An 18,631-nucleotide genomic window follows, 5' to 3' on the forward strand; every position below is an offset into this window, starting at 1 on the left:
TGGCAACCCTTGTACTGATCCCGCCTCGAGGGAAATCCTCTCCTATCTTCAGGATGAGTGATTCTTTTTCGAGAGGAATTTCCCTTTTATTGCCACTTTTGGGAAAGACTCAGAGCTGTAGCTACAGGGGAAGGGGGCTAGCCAGGATATTTTTACCCCAGGTGAAGCCTCCAGAGGGGCACCACTGAGGCTCCCAGCCTGTGGGGGCAGGGGCAAACTGAGTCTTTGGCCTGGGTGAAATAAGGCCTAGTTTTACCCCTAGAAAGACTAACCGTCCTCTGCTGGCCATCCTCCGATTCAGATTTTGGACCCTTCTGATCTTCCCCATCCTCTTCTCCCGCTGAGGATTTCTTCTTTCTTCTTCGGCTTCTTCGTTCCTTGGAATTTTTCGATGCCAAAGGTGACATTTCAAATGAGCTAAGTGACATCGAATCAATTCCTCGGGCTAATGCCTGGAAGGGGCAGAGGAATGAAACAGAAATATGCTACCTTTAAAACTATATTTATATACAGTAACACTTTATATATATAGCAGAGAGAGAGAGATATACAGGTGAAACTCGAAAAATTAGAATACCGTGGAAAGGTTAGTTTCTTTCAGTAATTCAGCTTAAAAAGTGAAACTAATATATGAGATAGACGCAAGACATGCAAAGCAAGATATGTCAAGCCTTTGTTTGTTATAATTGTGATGATTATGGCGTACAGCTGATGAGAACCCCAAATTAACAATTTCAACTTTGGGGTTTTCATCAACTGTACGCCATAATCATCACAATTATAACAAACAAAGGCTTGACATATCTCGCTTTGCATGTCTTGCGTCTATCTCATATATTAAACTCCAGTAGCTAATGAAAACAATTGCTTACATAAATGGACTTTTCTACAATATTCTAATTTTTCGAGTTTCACCTGTATATCTTTAACTTATAGAGTTAGCCTCGTTCAAACCAATTTCAGCATTCCTTGCCAAGCAAAACTTGTAGAAAACTAAACATGATTCAACATGCTAGGGATTCCACCCCACAGTGGGTTTCACAGAATCATTTAATTCACAATAGTGCTTAGAAAATGTTTCCCTACATATTAAAGAGGAAACTTAATTTAGTTTGAGATGAGTTTTCAATTTGATAGTTGCAAAGTTCCCTGACTACACAACCGGCCCACACTGGCCCAATAATGGTCTGAAATGGGTGAAGTGGTACTATGACCAAGGGCACTCAGAAAACCAGTGTCTTGGCTGGAACTTGAATCCTGACTCCATCCCATCATCTACTGCCATGATACTCAAGTGTGAGGCATGCAGACTGCCCCCCCCCCAAAAAAACATGTTCAAGAGTCATGAGCCAATGTTGAGGCATCTGAGCAATGGCAAAGGTCCCTACCACGAGAGCAATGGAGCTGGACTTTCTGTGAAATCTCTGCTTCTCCCAAGAAAGCAGAAGCAACAGCCCACATGATTTCTGCTGATACAGATTTCCCTTTTTCTTTTTTGCAAGCAAAATCTTATCCTGCAAAGTGACAGAACCTGCTGTGGCCAGGGATCCAGAGCGATAAACACTAACCATGGGCTTAAAGCACACACACACACACACACACACACACACGCCAGCCCACACGTACATAATACACAGATAAGATAGACTTTTCTCCTCTGCATGCCTGGACAGCATGCCCTCTGCGCCAGCTATCTGGAGAAATCGCTGCAGGGAAAGTCTGATAACACCAAGAGGTGCTAGAAATGGAGCAGAAGCCAAATTAGGTGGGGAGGGGGAGAGAGAGAGAGAGAGTAATAATAATAATAATGCTACAACACAGCCTAGAAACGAAACCAACTCCTCCACCCTGCGATAATCATGAAAAAGGAAGCCAATAACTAGGAAAAGGACAATAAAATGCACATTTGGGATATAGAGGTCAGCACTGCATCCTTAACTGTGTCATATCCCTCCCCCTGGCCCCCACTCAGTCACACACCAATGTTCCTATTATGTAAAATGAGGTGGGAGACAGAGATTGCAACATTCTGGACTGTACCCACTTGTCTGTTGTCTATTTTTATTTACCTATTACATCCTTCCACCAAGAAGCTCAGAGTGATGGTCACCCACCTCCACCACCCTCAACATCCAGTTCACTGCAATTTCATCTTTACAACAATCCTGTGTGTTGAGGTCAGGCCGAGAGGTTGCCGAAGTTCGCCCATGAGCTTTACAGCTAAGCAGGGATTTGAACCCAGGCTTAATGCAGCTCTTTGGTTATGCCGAATCGCAGTTATTTAATTAGCCAGCCCGAACGATTACCTTGGCAAAAGAACCTGGCTTGGCAAGCTTGCTCTTACCCACAGATACAGGATCCTGAGAATCGGAAGGGTATCAGGGTTACATCTAGAACGACCCCCACCCCCAAACTAATATCAAAATTCAGGTGGTGCGACATTTGAAGTATGAAGTGGTATAGTCTCAAAAGGGCTATACCTCATAATACCACAAACTGGGTCTTCAGGACAGTTGCATCTTCAGAAAGATGATCTGATCCACTGAATATGTTCCCACCTCCAAGGTTTGAGGGATTCTGCCCCCCGCCCCCGAGAGAAATCAGATTTAATTAACAGCCACCCACAGCAGCCACAGGAACAAACGGCAAACCATCCCACAACACTTGACGCCAGCTTCATTCACGCCAATCTGACCCACTGTAGTATTATACTCAGCAGCAGTGCTCCTGGCCTACAGTTGGTGAGCCTCTTTATTTGTACAATAAGAGCATTGGCAGTGTTTAAACAGCTGACCCCGTCTATTATTCCACTTGTTGAATAATGGGATACTAATGGCTGTTTGAAGTTGCAAGATCAATACAGCAAATCTAAAAAGAATGCTAATTAACTTGAACTAATGGTGAGGGCAGCAAATATTGAATGAAGAGCCATTAATTTCCTTCTACTGAGCATGGGAATATCTTTAAAGATGATGATAATAATAAACCAACCGGCTCTTTCCGATTGTGTTCCACACAGACACACTCACACACCCTGCCAATTAACACATGGCATTGTAGTGGGATGCTGAGAGCGGCTTGGTGACGTATTTTGCACACAGATAGGAAAGAAAGAGCAGGGGCAATGGCCAGAGTGAGGGAGCCTGGGTTGTGAGGTTTGTGCATGTTACAAAGAGGCTTAATACCACTCAGGGTGAGAGACTGAACTGTCAGAAAGAGAGAAAGGCCCTACCTGGGTGGGAGGCATGCTTTATGTTGCTGTGTGTACAGCATTGTATTGCTATAGGTGGAGGTGGGTTAATAGCTGTAAATTACGTTTAATGCTGCCAGGGATTCTTTGTTGATCAGACTTTGCTTTGTGACAAGCGGTTGGCTGGGAATTAACTATGTTATTGTGGGTAAGGTAGGTGGGAATGGCTGAGAGCGAGGTATGCATGTGGGAGAGTGCTGTCAGGGGCTGGCTGGATGACAAGGAGTGGTGGGAGGCGCCAGCCGGGGTACCCCAAAGGGAAACCCCAGAGGCGGAAGGCTCAGAGCCTGGGCATTGGTGGTGGGAGAGGTCAGAGGAGAAGACTGGGAGGGGCTGGATGGAGGGGCAGGGATTGGAACTACGTGATTTTGCCGATTACGTAACTCAGCTGTCAAAAGAAAGATTAAGGGAACACAAAACCACATGGGTTCCTCCGAGACACCACCCCCTGGAATGATTACAGACCTCCTGCTCTTTCTTGAGAGCCTCCATGGCTTCTTGAAACTTCCTCTCCTTCGCTTCCATTTCAGCAATGGTGGCCTGGTTCTGCTCTTCGTACGCCATGGCCACCACAGCCAAGATCAAGTTGACCAGGTAAAAGGAGCCCAGAAAGATGACCAGCATGAAAAACAGCATGTAGATCTTGCCAGCAGATCTAAGCGTCTGAATAAGACCAAGAGAGAGGGGGGGGGGAGTTCATTATTAAAATGAATTGCTAGTTTTAACCTTTGTGTTTATCAAAAGCAACTCTTCCTGCATTCTCAGATAAGGCTGATGGGAGTGACAAGCAGTTTTTCATTTCTGTTCTTGTGACAGGTCAAGAGCCCATGCAGTGTATTGGTCCTCCTTAGCCTGGTTGGCTCAGGAAGTTCATTATATGGCAAGTCAGGAGGAGCAAAACACTGCAGCTCAGTTCTGGTAGCGTCCTGAGCTGAAGGGCACTCCAATGTGTCCTCTTGCTGAATTCTATGCCTGCCTCTCTTTCTAAGCCAATATTTTGCACTTGGCTGGGATAGCTCAGTTAGTAGAGCGTGAGACTCTTAATCTCAGGGTTGTGGGTTCGAGCCCCATGTCAGACAATTGCAGGGGGTGGCAAGATGACTCTCATGGTTCCTTCCAACTCTACGATCCTATGATTCTCTGGTGGGCCTTAGTGGTCCAAGAAAATACCAAGTAGATCCCGTAAGCTTGGAGTTCCATCACCCCTGCCTTAGAGATCGGTTCCTGGTTACAGAATCACATGTCACTACTAATACCCCAGCCACTTAGTTTGTTTAAAGCTTTCTGAAATGAATGTCAGCTACACAGGCAGTATTGGATTTATTTTTACAGGTTTGTATATTTTATTGTTTTAATGTTTCTAGCAAGCCAACCAGGAAACCTTTTTTCAACCAGTCAACCTAAAAATATTTTATTGAAACAAAAGAACAGCAACACACGGATAAAACTGAGGAAGTAAAATTATTATTTCCACAGGAACACTAACGTTTATTTACAAGCAAATCCACTTAGCCTCCGCTTACAAAGCATCAATCACTGGCAGATATCGGTGAAGGCAGCATGGTCTGAAAGTTGGTCACTAATTCACTTGCACCGAGTTAGTGCCATCAGTCCAGATAGGTCAATATTGTCTACAATGGCTAGCAGAAGCTAGCCAGGATTTCAGTCAAGGGTCTTTCCCAGCCATACCTAGAGATGCTGGGGATTGAACCTGGGATGTTCTGTGTGCAAAGCAGATGCTATCACAGAGGTGGGGCCCCTCACTTAAGCATGGCAATGCTCACAAGGGAATTTAACACTGATGTGCCCAAGACTTGCCAGCGGTATGCACTAAACTGCTCTCATGAATCAATGCATCTATTGTTGTCACAACTTTATATTTTTTGCAGAGCTCTGGTATGGAACTCCATGGGTGCGAAAGAAGGCCTATTGTTTCTGCTCTCGCAGCTGACCCATTTATCACATATGCTTGAGGCCTCGCTTTTGTGTGTGCAAAATATTCCCCTGTGCATAAAATGGGGAAATAGCTGTATGCATGGAGGTCCTTGGGTTCAGTGAAGCCTGGCATATGGACTGCTTCCTGTGTTATTGCATGGACCTGAGGCTACCTTCAAAAAGAGCCATTTCCCCATGAACAATGCTGCTATATGGGTGAGGCTGATTAATGGGTTTTCCTTACCCAACTGGCAGCCTTATTCCTAGGTGGGTGCCAATTAGACAGGAAAAGTCCACGTGACTGTCTCCACTTATGTGGTTGTGACAATCACACAGAGCCACATAGGATTACACCGCAGGAAAACAGCAGCCCCTGAAACCCTGTGACCCTGTAATGGAGCCAATTCATGACTTGATAAATACACAAAGCCAGCTGAGTTCACCACTGTGCCTTTTCCTTCTCAATTTATAAAGATGATGACTTTATATGTCACAGGTCAACAAACGATTCTTCAAATATTCAAGGGTTTACATTGCAGCTAACAATTCAGATTTAATTTACAGGCTGGTTAATAAGATAGGTTTAAATGCACCTGATCTTCCAGTCTTATTATGAAGCGACACAATATGGTTTCATGTTTGTTATGACTGAGTCAACAAGTCAAAATAAATGGCTGGAAAGAACACATACTGTGGGATTTATCGTGTGGGAAATGATACTGAAGGAATAACAAACGTAGTCCACAAACTACATTGGGAAATTCACATTTGAGTTTGACATTGTTCGTATGGCAGAAATGGAGAAAATTTCCTGCTCCAGGTATTTCCCCAGACTCAACTTTCCTAGGACATGATATAAGCGACTTAGGCCCCAAATACCTGAACAACCGTCTCCTTCCCTACAGACCGCAGGGTGCTAAGATCAGTGGAGGGGGCTCTCTTGGTTGTTCTACCACCCTCATAAGCTTGAAGGGGAGATTGCAGTGCAGGAGAGGGCCTTCTCTGTGTTGGCCCCTAAACTGTGGAAGGTTAATCTGGCACCTTCATTATACACCTTCTGGCAAAGGCTAAAGGTTCACCACTTTAACCTGTCTTTTGACACCTGGAGTGTAGATTTTTAGGACCCACCTTATTTTTGTGATTGTAAGCTGCTATAAACTGTTTTTTATATTGTGTGTTAATTGTTTTAACCCACCTTAGTATGAAAGGTGGGTGATAAATAGCATAATCATAATAATTTGTACCTGGGAGACAAGTTTCCTCCTTTCCTAAATGGAAAGCCCATAGAGTCTGTGATGTGTTAAAGGAGAAGGTTATCCAGAAACAAAAGCAACCAGACAAATCAGTCTTCTACCTGTTGATAGAGGCGTTCCCAGCAATCCTGTGTCATGAGGCGGAACAAGGAGAGGAAGGCCCAGCCAAAGGTATCAAAGCTTGTGTACCCAAAGTCAGGATTGTCACCAGCCTTTAGACAGATGTAGTTGTCCGGACATGTACTGCAGGAAGAGAAGCAATAAGCAATAAAGGCTACTGGTGGGGAAAATTCTCTCAGCTCAGTTTGGAGGTTTGATGGCAATGGAGTCATTGAATAATTTAAAAATAAATAATAATATTTTTTTTAAAAACCCGACAGCACTGGCACACGAAACTTTGCAGCCAATGGTACTCATTCTTCCATGCTAGAGCCAACGCCTCTCTGTCTCGCTGCAGAAACCACTATTCCTGACTTCCATTGTCCCCTAAATGCTGCCACCTGAACCAACCTGCCACCCCCTGGCTACATGGTCTGGACAGTCCTAGAAAAGATATCTCTCCTCCCAGAGTTCTGAATTGACCTGTATGTAACAACGGCTTCATCTTATCATGCTACCACATCATTTTCCACTGCCTCTCAACTAGTGATCTGTTTTCTGTCCAAGGCCCCATGAACATTAAATATCACTCAGGTCACATATAGGGCTGGATGAATCCACCCATTTTGATTTCTTTCATTTTCCCAATATTGGTTCTCCACATTTCTGTAGCAATTTGTGGCTACTCCTTTTATCATGAAAATGGTTCAGCATTTTAGTGAGAATTTATCCCAACACCCAACATTTTTTTTGGAAGCCATATCCTCTAATATAATGGATCTTGTATGTTATTTTCTCAAACTTATGTATTTTTACACACACTTTGCCCTAATATATACATTTTTGCACTCAATATTTGACTGGAGAACTGCACTGGGAAATCAGGAGAGCACCAATCTCAAAGGAGAATTGTGTTCTGCTTATCCTGCTGCTTCGAAAAGTGTGAATGAGGTATCCTCATTAAAGTGCAAAGAAAATCAAATTTCTTCCCCTTCTCTAATTCATGTAGGGCTATATCAAAACTCCAGTTCACAGACAGCAATTTGGGGCAGACACTTCATTTTTGTTTCAAGTTCCTTTAGAAGTTTTGTAGGCTGGAGTTATGCAGGCTCAAGGTCTGGAAATGACAGAGACTGATGAGCCAGAATAACCCAACACTGGTAGAGGCTGGGCAATCTGTCTTTCAGGAATCATGTTCCCACTGAGGAACCCTCACAAAGCTTCTCCAAAAGCCCTAGGTTCCCTGGAACGCAGCTGGAAAACACTTGCTCTTTTTTTTTTTTACAGAATCCAAAAGGATTTACCGGTAGCCAAGTCTCTGCTTTTGTATTTTCTAGCAAATATACTCTGGACAACTTATACGCCCAGGGGGAAGGAACGAGCCTGTCACGTATCAAAATCTTCTGATTTACAAGGAGCGGCAATGCGAACGTTTTCCATTAGCATCTTTCCAGAAGAACATCCACAGGACACCATACAATTAATCACAATAAAAAAGCACAGTGCTATTGATTAAGGACAGTTAACAGCATCAATCTGCCCACCCATCCATCAGGCTGTACTCAACAATGTGGGCTGGACATTTATTTATTTTTAAAGACTTTTTTTTGTCAAATCAGCAACAGAGATTGTATATGCCTGATATCAACCTCTACTGTATGAGGCAAACATAATTAGCTCAGATGGCTTTTTAAAAGGATTAGACAAATTCATGGAGGGTGTTCCTCAATAGCTATTAACCATAATAGCGAAGTGAAACTTCCATGTTGAGATGCACTGTATCCCCGAGTACCACAAGGGACAAACAGGAGGGAACGGCTGTTTCCCTGTTTGTGAGCTCCTTGGCGGCACCTGGCTGATCACAAACAAGAACAGAATGTGATGGACCCAGCAGGACGCTGGAATTTGCAAAGAACGAATTCTCAAGCATCCCTACCCACATGACCTGCCTGAATCCGCCCAGCTCCACCCGCTAAGTCACCCTTCAACCTGTGTCCAGGCACCAGAATCTGATGAAACAATGGCTAGCTACTCTTAACAAACAAGTTCTCTTATTCCAGGAGGGCTTTAGTGCAAACTGCAAAAAGCTTTTCTTTAATTCTATCTCTGCAGAGTGTCTAACAGGTGCCTGAATTTTTAAAAAACATTTTTTTTATGTGCTTATAGGGATTTTCTAATGAAACGCTACAACAACAACGACAACAACAACAGAAATAGTTCCCTAAAGAGGTTTTAAAAATAACGTTGAGGTTCACTGGAGAATTTTCTAAGGCCTCATTCTCCTCCTAAATTACTCGTATTTATAGACTTGAGGTGAAACAATACATCTGAAACAGAGGAACAAAGATGTTTCATCCTATAGAACATAAAATTCACTTTGGTCTCAATCTATAAATGAAAATGAGGGTCCAAGAGAGGATAATGGCAATTAAGGTTTCTATAGCAACCATAGCTAGGATGCCGTTGCCAAAGGTGCTCTCTTGTTACATCTTCACGTTGCCCCAGTGTCTTCATTTCAACCCTTGGGGTTTGCCAAGCCAGCTTTCTTGACAATTTCAGAAGAGGCAGAAGGCAAATGCCTCTCTAGTGCCCATAGAAACAGGTTTCCAGGTTGCCATTCCCCTCCCGTAAAGAGTACGGCTCCTGCACTTTTAACTGTGGCAAAACGGGCAAGAAGCCCAAAACCTAGAACCGTAGAGTCATGCTACAGTCCAACCCCCTGCAATGCATGAATTCATGCAGCTGTCCCATACGGGGACAGAACCTGCAACCTTGGCATTATCAGCACAACACTCTAACCAACTGAGCTACGCAGGCCTGCCAGTGGGAGTTTCACCTGTTGCATTTTTGCATGCCCTGCAGCTGTGAAAGTCCCAGGAGCCTTGCCACAGAAAAGGTGGCAAGCCTGAGAGGCCAGGCTAGGCATGAATGAAATCCACGTATTGTTTACTTTTTTAAATGTGCTCTTTCACAGGTGTAGGTACCACTTTCATTACGATGAATATCTGTGCAGGGTACTCCCTGACTGTATGGAGGGAGGTGCCAAGAATTTAATGCTAGTTATTTGTGATTACAGTGGTAGCATGGTTCTCAAATGCCTTGGTGCTCAAACAACTTGGAACCCAAACACTGCAAACCCGGAAGTAAGTGTTCCGGTTTGCGAACTTTTTGCGGAAGCCGAACGTGCTCCGTTTTGAGTGTTATGCTTCTGATTTGAGTGCCGCACTTCCGTTTTGAGCCTTACGCTGAGGTCTGTCTGTTTTTGCTATTTATTTTGTGTTTTTGTTTTTGCGGCTCTTTTGTTTGTTTGCTTGTGTGACTCTGTGATTGATTGTGTGACTGCAGTACATTGTTTATTGCTTTCATTTTATGGATCAATGGTCTCGTTAGGCAGCAAAATTCATGTTAAGTTGCTGTTTTAGTTTTTTTTTAAGAAAAGTCTGGAACGGATTAATCCATTTTGCATTACTTTCTATGGGAAAGCGTGCCTTGGTTTTGGAACGCTTTGATTTTGGAACAGAATTCTGGAACAGATTAAGTTTGAGAGCCAAGGTACCACTGTAAATATATACAGTGCTAACCTCAGTTTTTGAACGTAATTAGTTCCGGAAGACCGGAGTTCCGAAACATTCAAAAACCAAAAACTCAATATACAGAAGCCACATGGCATGTTCAATTTCTGAGGCGTGTTTGAAAACCGAAGCATTTACTTCCGGATTCACGCTGTTTGAAAAACAAAACGTTCATCAATGGAGACATTCGAAAACCGACGTACCACTGTATATGCCTTACACAAATGGTTGAAAATAAATCTTTACTTTCCAGGCTGCCAACTCTTGAACAACAAGTATTATTTACAAACTGCTCTCATCTTCACAGTCAGGATAGCGCTAACAGGAAAAACTGTCAACTCCCAACTGTCAACTCCCAACTGCCACCTCCTTTCTCCAGTACCATCCATTCTTTGTGAAATATATCCCCAATGAAATTGCATTACATATACTGAAACAGATTAAAGTTGTTTGAATGGAACATGCGTAGTGTGAGGACAGAGTCTGCTCCTGCAATGCTTCCTTGCGCAAAGTTCCTTCACTGAACATGCAGAGGAGCCCTCAGGTGCCTGTAGCTCAGGGGCAAAGCATCTGCTTTGCATGCAGAAGGCCTCAGGTTCGATACCTGGCATCTCCAGGCAGGGCTGGGAAAAACTTGCTGCCTAAAACCCTGGAGAGCCACTGCCAGTCTGTGTAGGCAACACGGGGCTAGTCCCAGCAGTCTGGCTCAGCACATGGCAGCTTGCTATGTTCCTAAGAGGGCACCTGTCGGTCTCTGGAGCAGCCAGTTTTTAGACCTCCAGAATCAGATGCCATTTCAGTGATTTCCAAAGGACGTTAAAGAACACAAGCCTGTTCCCTCTTCTCCCGAGGGAGAACACTAGAATTAATCATCAATCAGTCTCTCCCTTGTATTTCTGATGTCTCACTCCCGCATTTCACTTTTATTCCCCCCCCCCGTTTCTTTTTCTTTCATATTTCTTTCATTATTATTTTTTTAAAGGCACTAATCCACAACATCAAACACATTATCAAGTTTCCAGGAGGAAAAAAAAGAAATGAATGGCTAAAGAAAGAACTGGTAATAAGACTCCGAAAGAATGCGGCTTTGAACTGGCAAGACACATCACTCTTCCTCCCCCACTGTTTGGAAAATTGCATTATCATGCCTGAAAGATTCACCACCACTGCCATGTCTATTATTGCTGACCCTTAGAAGAGGAAATCTCCATTCTCCTGTAAGTAGGACAGAGCTGAACTAATAACTATATTTGAGGGCGAAGGGGATACACACACACACAAACACACACACATACCCTAACATGGGTGTTTCATTAGCTAGGGTTCTTAACAACATTCCTACAGAGGCTGTATTTTGCTGTATTTTACTGTTTTAAAAAACATAATCTAGACAGAAGGAATGCCGGTGCCAACATGGAAACTATGAAGTGCTACCTCATTAAAAAGGTGTAATAATACTAGGTTTTGCTTAACTATAATCAAATATTACTTACCCAGCATCTGTGCTGTTGCCACAAAGCAGTGCGTCCATGGTGCCCTCTTTTTTGAAGTAGTTATCTGCAACACAAACAGAGTCAGCGTTTATCTCCAGCACATTTCCTTCACAAAAGGTGCAGCAAGCTTGGGAGATGTTGATATCTTCCGCTGGCCCGGTTACGGTAGGTGGTGAATGGTGCAAAACTCCTTGCAACACAGAAGGCTAGCGCTGGGCTAGAATCTTTCACCCAGGTGTACTAGTTTTCTACACGCAAGGATGCATTTTTGTCAACATGGAGGACCATATGAAAACAATACCACAACATCTGCCCTATGAACCTATACCTTGGGCGGTCCCTTTTATGAAGGCGGCAGCCGCGATCTCTAAACTAAGCATCCCTCCCAAACGACAGTTCCCAGTCCATTGCCCCCATAGAGGTGGCTTCCTCTTGCATAAGATTCTGGCACACAGACTCCTCATGCTTAGATGGCTCTGCAGATAAGGAGAGGGGCTGGATTTCTACGGGAAACACAGGTGAGGCCTGTATACAAGTGAGGGGAGAAAGGCTTGTGCTGTCCATCAGGCAAAGGCTTTTTCCACCTGCCTTTCCCCACCCATTCCAGCCCTAGGAGCCTTTCCCAGATCATGACTTTGAGAACAGCAGCAGCAGTGGGGAAGAAGGGAGTGCATGGATATTTAAAAAATTAAAAAAACAACAACGCAAATTTATAAGCTGTGCGTCCTTGTTTCTCAACTTGATCCTTTTACATGATTTTGCATGTTTCGCGGTATTTTATAGAATCATAGAATCATAGAGTTGGAAGAGACCACAAGGGCCATCCAGTCCAACCCCCTGCCAAGCAGGAAACACCATCAAAGCATGCCTGACAGATGGCTGTCAAGCCTCTGCTTAAAGACCTCCAAAGAAGGAGACTCCACCACACTCCTTGGCAGCAAATTCCACTGTCGAACAGCTCTTACTTTATGCATTGTGACATGCCGTTACTTTTGCTGATTATAGTTTAGTAATTCTTTATTGTAATTGTTAAATGTAAACTGTTCACTTATTATTTGCTATATTTAAATTTACTGTTTATTATTATATCCTAATGGATTATTGAACATTGCTTTATTTGATACGAGTTGCTTATGTTAAAAGTTATTGTGACTTTTTTGTATTGGATCAGATTGTTATTAGGTGTGTGATTTTTGCTGTTTATTTTGTTGTTTCTTCAGCTTGTAAACTGCCTTGTGTGTAGTAAGGCGGCATACAAATTGTGAAACGAAACGAAACGAAACGAAATACAAGATAATGCGCCTGGCACCACATTTGCCCAGCAAAGGAAGAGCAAAAGCAAAAGAGAGTTGTGCTTTTGGTGTCATCCCTCACCCACATCCACACTTCGGCCTAATTTGGAAATACCTGGCTTTTCCTTGCCTTCATAGCATAGTCAATAGAAAAGAGATGTAGCCAACAAACAAAAGCCCACAGAGACATCTCTTAAGGATTTCTTCTGGCCCATGACTTCCATCACCAACTAGTTAGGGCTAAGCCAAAATGCTATCCCTCCATATTTCACCATCCGTTTGCAGGAACAATATTTAAGGGGGGAGTGAAGGGGAGCAATGGGCAGGGGTGTCAACTTCCTACAGCACTTCCTGGCATCTTAAAAGCTAACAGCTGCCATTTTTTCCCCAGCGGACAGGAGTTACTGCCCTCACTCTGTCTTCAGAATGCTGTTGCATGGTGGTGCCAACCTGAGAGCAATGTCCTCGCTCGCCTTTCTTAAAAAAATAAAAACAATCCCTCACTCTTGACTGGTTTCAGAATAACACTACAGTACATTTTCATGGGTTGCCATCTGAAGCCGGGCAGAATGAGTGCCAAACTTCCTGCCCTCACTTTGCCCATGGCTCATGAAAAAAAATGGTGGCCTTCAACAGACTAAATGCTGGGGTGCAAGTGAAATGAGCAAGAAAGAAAATTCGGGAATCTGCTAAAAAGAAAAGAAAGAAAGCCTTTCATCTCAGCAACGAATAATACAAAAGGACCCGAACAGCAACTTGCTTCCAGATAAGCTGCATTGTTTCATAATCAATAACAAACAGCTTCCTTTTTTTTTTTAGTATTCTTCCCATCCATTCCCCCACCCCCAGAGAGCTAGATGTTGGGTGTGATGGTGTTGAGTGCAACTTAGCTGTCTCTGGATGTAGCAAGGCGTCTATAAAGCATAACAGCATGACCGTGGCAGGAAGGAATGTTCAGAAAGCAGCCTCATACCAGCTACGGGAGAGATAAAAGATAAAACAGCAGTGCTAGCTGTCCCCCTTCCATTCAAAGGGGGGAAATCACTCTAGCTTGACACAAAAACAAGGGGCTGTTCTTTGGGGACACTTCCACTTATGGGCTGAATGAGGGCCTTGTCAACAAAACGCAGCGGAATGAAGTGGTAGAGCCCCGGGGTGGTAAAAGAGACTGTACCGCTTTAGTCTGCAGATGGGGGTTCTCACCATGAATAGTTATGCCAAAAAGAAAAAACAACAACAACAAACCTCTCTGGAATTAGAAAGCTAGCAACGAAGGGTACAGACTTCACAGACAAGACCTTTGTTCCTGAAAGAATTTGTTTATGTATGCAACTACGGCTGCACGGATTTTATTAGCACAACAATGGAAAAAAGAAGGTGTCCCAGCTAAAGAAGATTGGCAAGTTAAATTAATGGAATATGCTGAAATGGCAAAATTGACAATGAAACTAAGAGGAAGAGACGACAACGAATTTAAAGAAGAATGGAAGATGTTTATTGCATATACACAGAAGCATTATACACAGGTTAATACATTAGCAGGGTTTTAAGATTACTTGTAAATTTGTTATGAATGGATGATAGGTAATTTAAATAGGTTTTAAATTTAACAATGGATATGCAGTATGTTGATAAATAATAGAACCAAGGAAAGCGCTAGAGGGAAGTCAATTTGCTTGTTTTGTTTTGTTTTGATTTTGTATTGTTGTTGTTTTTATTGTTGTTATTTTTGGAAAGTTAATAAAATATTATATATATATAAAGACCTTTGTTCCTGGGGCACTAGTTCTTGCATTGGGGAACCAAAAATCATCCCTGTCCTGCGCTGATGTCCACTATCACCATTGCAGGATTCTATTACCTCACTCAACAAGATGTATAAGATTGGCTCTAAGCTATCTATAATTACACTAGGGGACCCTCTGGATGCTGTTGGACTCCAGTTCCCATCAGCCCCAGCCAGCACGGCCAAGGGACAGGGATGACGGGGCTTGTAGTCTAACAACATCTGAAGGACACCCTGTTGCCAACCCCTGCATAACACAGAATGTGGTAGACTGAGATAGCAGAGATCTGGATTGCACCTACAAGAAAAAATTAACAAGAATATCAGAGGGGGCTATGACAAACATTTCTCCATGACATGCTAGATTGGATTTTATTTATTTTTACAAGGGGGAACGTTGCAGAATGTGACAAACCTGCAGTCCAAAATGACGTGATCCAAATTTTGTCTATGTTAGTCTTTCACCTAATTCTGCAATAATGGGTTGGTCGAAATATTATGGCATCTGGTGGCAGACCAAGATCCAAGAACCCTAACTGGGGGGCAAGAGATGTGGGCTGCAGTGTAACCAACAAGCAGCTGGCAAAAGAAGGGTTAAGCGCACCCCATGTGTGCAGTTCTCCCCTGCAAATCACTTGTCTCCTTGGCAGCCTAGTATATGTACCTTTAGGTCAGGAACTGATACTGCAGATAGGACGACATTAAAGCAACACCATATTCGTCCATTCAAAAGATCATATGAGGGCTTAAATTGGATGGGAGGGGAACAGGAAAGTCCCTGCTACACCCCAAGCTTCCTGCATTCACCAAGAAAGTCTAAAGGAGGCTTGGAAGAGTGCCTCCCCGTGAGAACGACTCCCGTATTATCAATGGTTCCTGAACAGGAAAAGGCTTATAAATAAGCACATTCAGCTAAACACGTTTACAAGCCCCTTTCAGGCCCAGCTCTGCAGGAGTATTGGGGTGAGGCCAGCATGGGCGTTTGCAGGTGCCCCCAACTCTTCCTCTGCAGCTGAAGTCTCCATGTGCTCTTGTGAACACATTAAAGGCATACCCTCCAACATTTACCCAATGAAAATAGGGACATCCTAAGGAAAAGCAGGACATTATGGGATCAAATCTGAAACCAGGACAGCTTCTGTACATCCAAAACTGTCCTTGGAATATAGTGACACTTGGAGGGTCTGTAAGGGTTCGAGTGGGTTTGTTATATCAAATTCAACAACAACACACACACACATACACACAGGCCTCAGCCAATCCTGGTTGCCCCAATTCCCCACAAAAACAGTTTCAAGTCACTTTGACTAACCTCCCTCTAAAAGCAAGGCCTCAACCAGCCTCAGCTACCATAAACTCCCACGGCGGAAAAAGGCTTAACCAGTGTGGTGCTACTGCAAGTTCTCTCTCCTTGACATACGCACAGTTTCCAACAATGTGATTTGAGATTCCTTTGCTAAAGGCCAGCCGTCAGGACTTGCGATCTGGGAGCATTTGAGCACACAGAGATGTTACCCAGCAGTTGCCAGACCCTCGATGTTCCTTGACTTCCTATCCCACTTCTGGCGTTGCAGAAAGCCTCCTACCTTTCCAGACAGATTTATCAGAAACAGGCTTCCCATTGATCAAGAAACGCTCATCCCCTTCAGCAGGTATCTCAGCCTCGTCTCAAGCTGAGGTGCAAAACCGGCCAGCACTTCTAGCTGGAATAATTGGATCCGAAAGGCAGCCTTTCAAGCGACAAGGAAGCCTTAGTCACAAGGATTTCGACTGCCTCATGCAATGCAGAAAAGGTGCCAGAAAGGAAATTATGTAGGTGAGGCCAGATGGCCTTTGAGATTGCAAAGAAACTCCCATCGCAGGACAATCACAGACAAAAACTTCCCGTCACTTGTCGAAAGAACTAGCAGAGTCTCCCTCAGCCATTACTCACTATGAAGTCACTGAGTAACCTTAGGAAAGCTCTCATTCCTCTCACAGCTACCTGGGATACTACTGGTCAGCCTTTCAGAATTGCTTCAACAATCACTGAGACAACATTCCCTGTGAAGTGCTGTGAACAATTAGGTTGCAAACTTGCGTGCAGGGCCTGTTTTATTTTTAATTAACGGTCTCATTCACAAGTACTACAGAGCATAAAACCATGGTTAGGGACATCAGTCTGCGCATGGTAATTCTCCTTTGCGAGCAGCTTCACTGCACAAAGGGGAAGCCACTTGCTAGGGAGCAGTGTAACTCCCCTCCTGAACCAATTTTAAAATAGGGTTCAAATCAAGTTTTTAAAGGTTCTAAAAAAAACCTTTTAAAAAACCCATTAGCCCTGTCCCCAAACTGAATGAATGCAGGGCAGGTGACTCCCTCCCACCCACCCACCCAGGCACAGCCCCAGTATATAATGGGTGGAACAATATTTCAGGTATTTTGAACCCAATATATAGACAGGTCACAGGATGGAATGCTGCTTTTGCACTGCAAAACTAGATTGCGGCTTTTCAGTCAAGTGCATTGGGAGGGGCTCCCCCCCAAAAAATAGTTCAATTGGGGGTTTAAAACCCCTGCACACACGCCCCAATGATGGCAAACTTCAGATTCATCCAGCTATTGATCTGTTTTGCTTCCCTCCAAGCCAAATAACTTAAAATTCTACAAGGCAGGCTTAAGCAGTATGTGGACCGAGAACTCCCAGAAGTGCAAGCTGGATTTCGAAGGGGCAGAGGAACCAGAGACCAAATTGCAAACATGCGCTGGATTATGGAGAAAGCTAGAGAGTTCCAGAAAAACATCTACTTCTGCTTCATTGACTACGCAAAAGCATTTGACTGTGTCGACCACAGCAAACTATAGCAAGTTCTTAAAGAAATGGGAGTGCCGGATCACCTCATTTGTCTCCTGAGAAATCTCTATGTGGGTCAAGAAGCTACAGTTAGAACTGGATATGGAACAACTTATTGGTTCAAAATTGGGAAAGGAGTACGACAAGGCTGTATATTGTCTCCCTGCTTATTTAACTTATATGCAGAATTCATCATGCGAAAGGCTGGACTGGATGAATCCCAAACCGGAATTAAGATTGCCGGAAAAAATATCAACAACCTCAGATATGCTGATGATACTACCTTGATGGCAGAAAGTGAGGAGGAATTAAAGAACCTTTTAATGAGGGTGAAAGAGGAGAGCGCAAAATATGGTCTGAAGCTCAACATCAAAAAAAAACTAAGATCATGGCCACTGGTCCCATCACCTCCTGGCAAATAGAAGGGGAAGAAATGGAGGCAGTGAGAGATTTCACTTTCTTGGGTTCCATGATCACTGCAGATGGTGACAGCAGTCACGAAATTAGAAGACGCCTGCTTCTTGGAAGAAAAGCAATGACAAACCTAGACAGCATCTTAAAAAGCAAAGACATCACCTTGCCGACAAAGGTCCGTACAGTTAAAGCTATGGTTTTCCCAGTAGTAATGTACGGAAGTGAGAGCTGGACCATCAAGAAGGCTGATTGCCGAAGAATTGATGCTTTTGAATTATGGTGCTGGAGGAGACTCTTGAGAGTCCCATGGACTGCAAGAAGATCAAACCTATTCATTCTCAAAGAAATCAGCCCTGAGTGCTCACTAGAAGGACAGATCCTGAAGTTAAGGCTCCAGTACTTTGGCCACCTCATGAGAAGAGAAGACTCCCTGGAAAAGACCCTGATGTTGGGAAAGATGGAGGGCACAAGGAGAAGGGGACGACAGAGGATGAGATGGTTGGACAGTGTTCTCGAAGCTACTAACATGAGTTTGGCCAAACTGTGAGAGGCAGTGAAGGAAAGGCGTGCCTGGTGTGCTCTGGTCCATGGGGTCACGAAGAGTCGGACACGACTGAACGACTGAACAACAACAAAGCCAAATAACATATTTGCCTTTTGCTATTTACATCTCATAAATCTAGGCTGACTCATAAATCTTAAAC

General features: G+C 43.7%; 1 protein-coding gene across 2 annotated transcripts in view; it reads right to left on the minus strand.

Moving 5' to 3' along the window:
- SCN5A (sodium voltage-gated channel alpha subunit 5) overlaps positions 1 to 18,631 on the minus strand; it is a 216,621-nt gene that overhangs the window by 141,249 nt on the left and 56,741 nt on the right. For both annotated transcript variants that reach the window (XM_033164901.1, XM_033164899.1), the window contains exons 7-10: positions 11,603 to 11,666; positions 6,540 to 6,681; positions 3,716 to 3,913; positions 273 to 452 (exon numbers count right to left, since the gene is read on the minus strand). In XM_033164901.1, coding sequence (XP_033020792.1) covers positions 273 to 452; positions 3,716 to 3,913; positions 6,540 to 6,681; positions 11,603 to 11,666 — 584 coding nt within the window. The remainder of the gene's footprint in view (positions 1 to 272; positions 453 to 3,715; positions 3,914 to 6,539; positions 6,682 to 11,602; positions 11,667 to 18,631) is intronic.

Source organism: Lacerta agilis, chromosome 12 (genome assembly GCF_009819535.1).
Source record: "Lacerta agilis isolate rLacAgi1 chromosome 12, rLacAgi1.pri, whole genome shotgun sequence".
Taxonomy (NCBI): Eukaryota; Metazoa; Chordata; class Lepidosauria; order Squamata; family Lacertidae; genus Lacerta; species Lacerta agilis.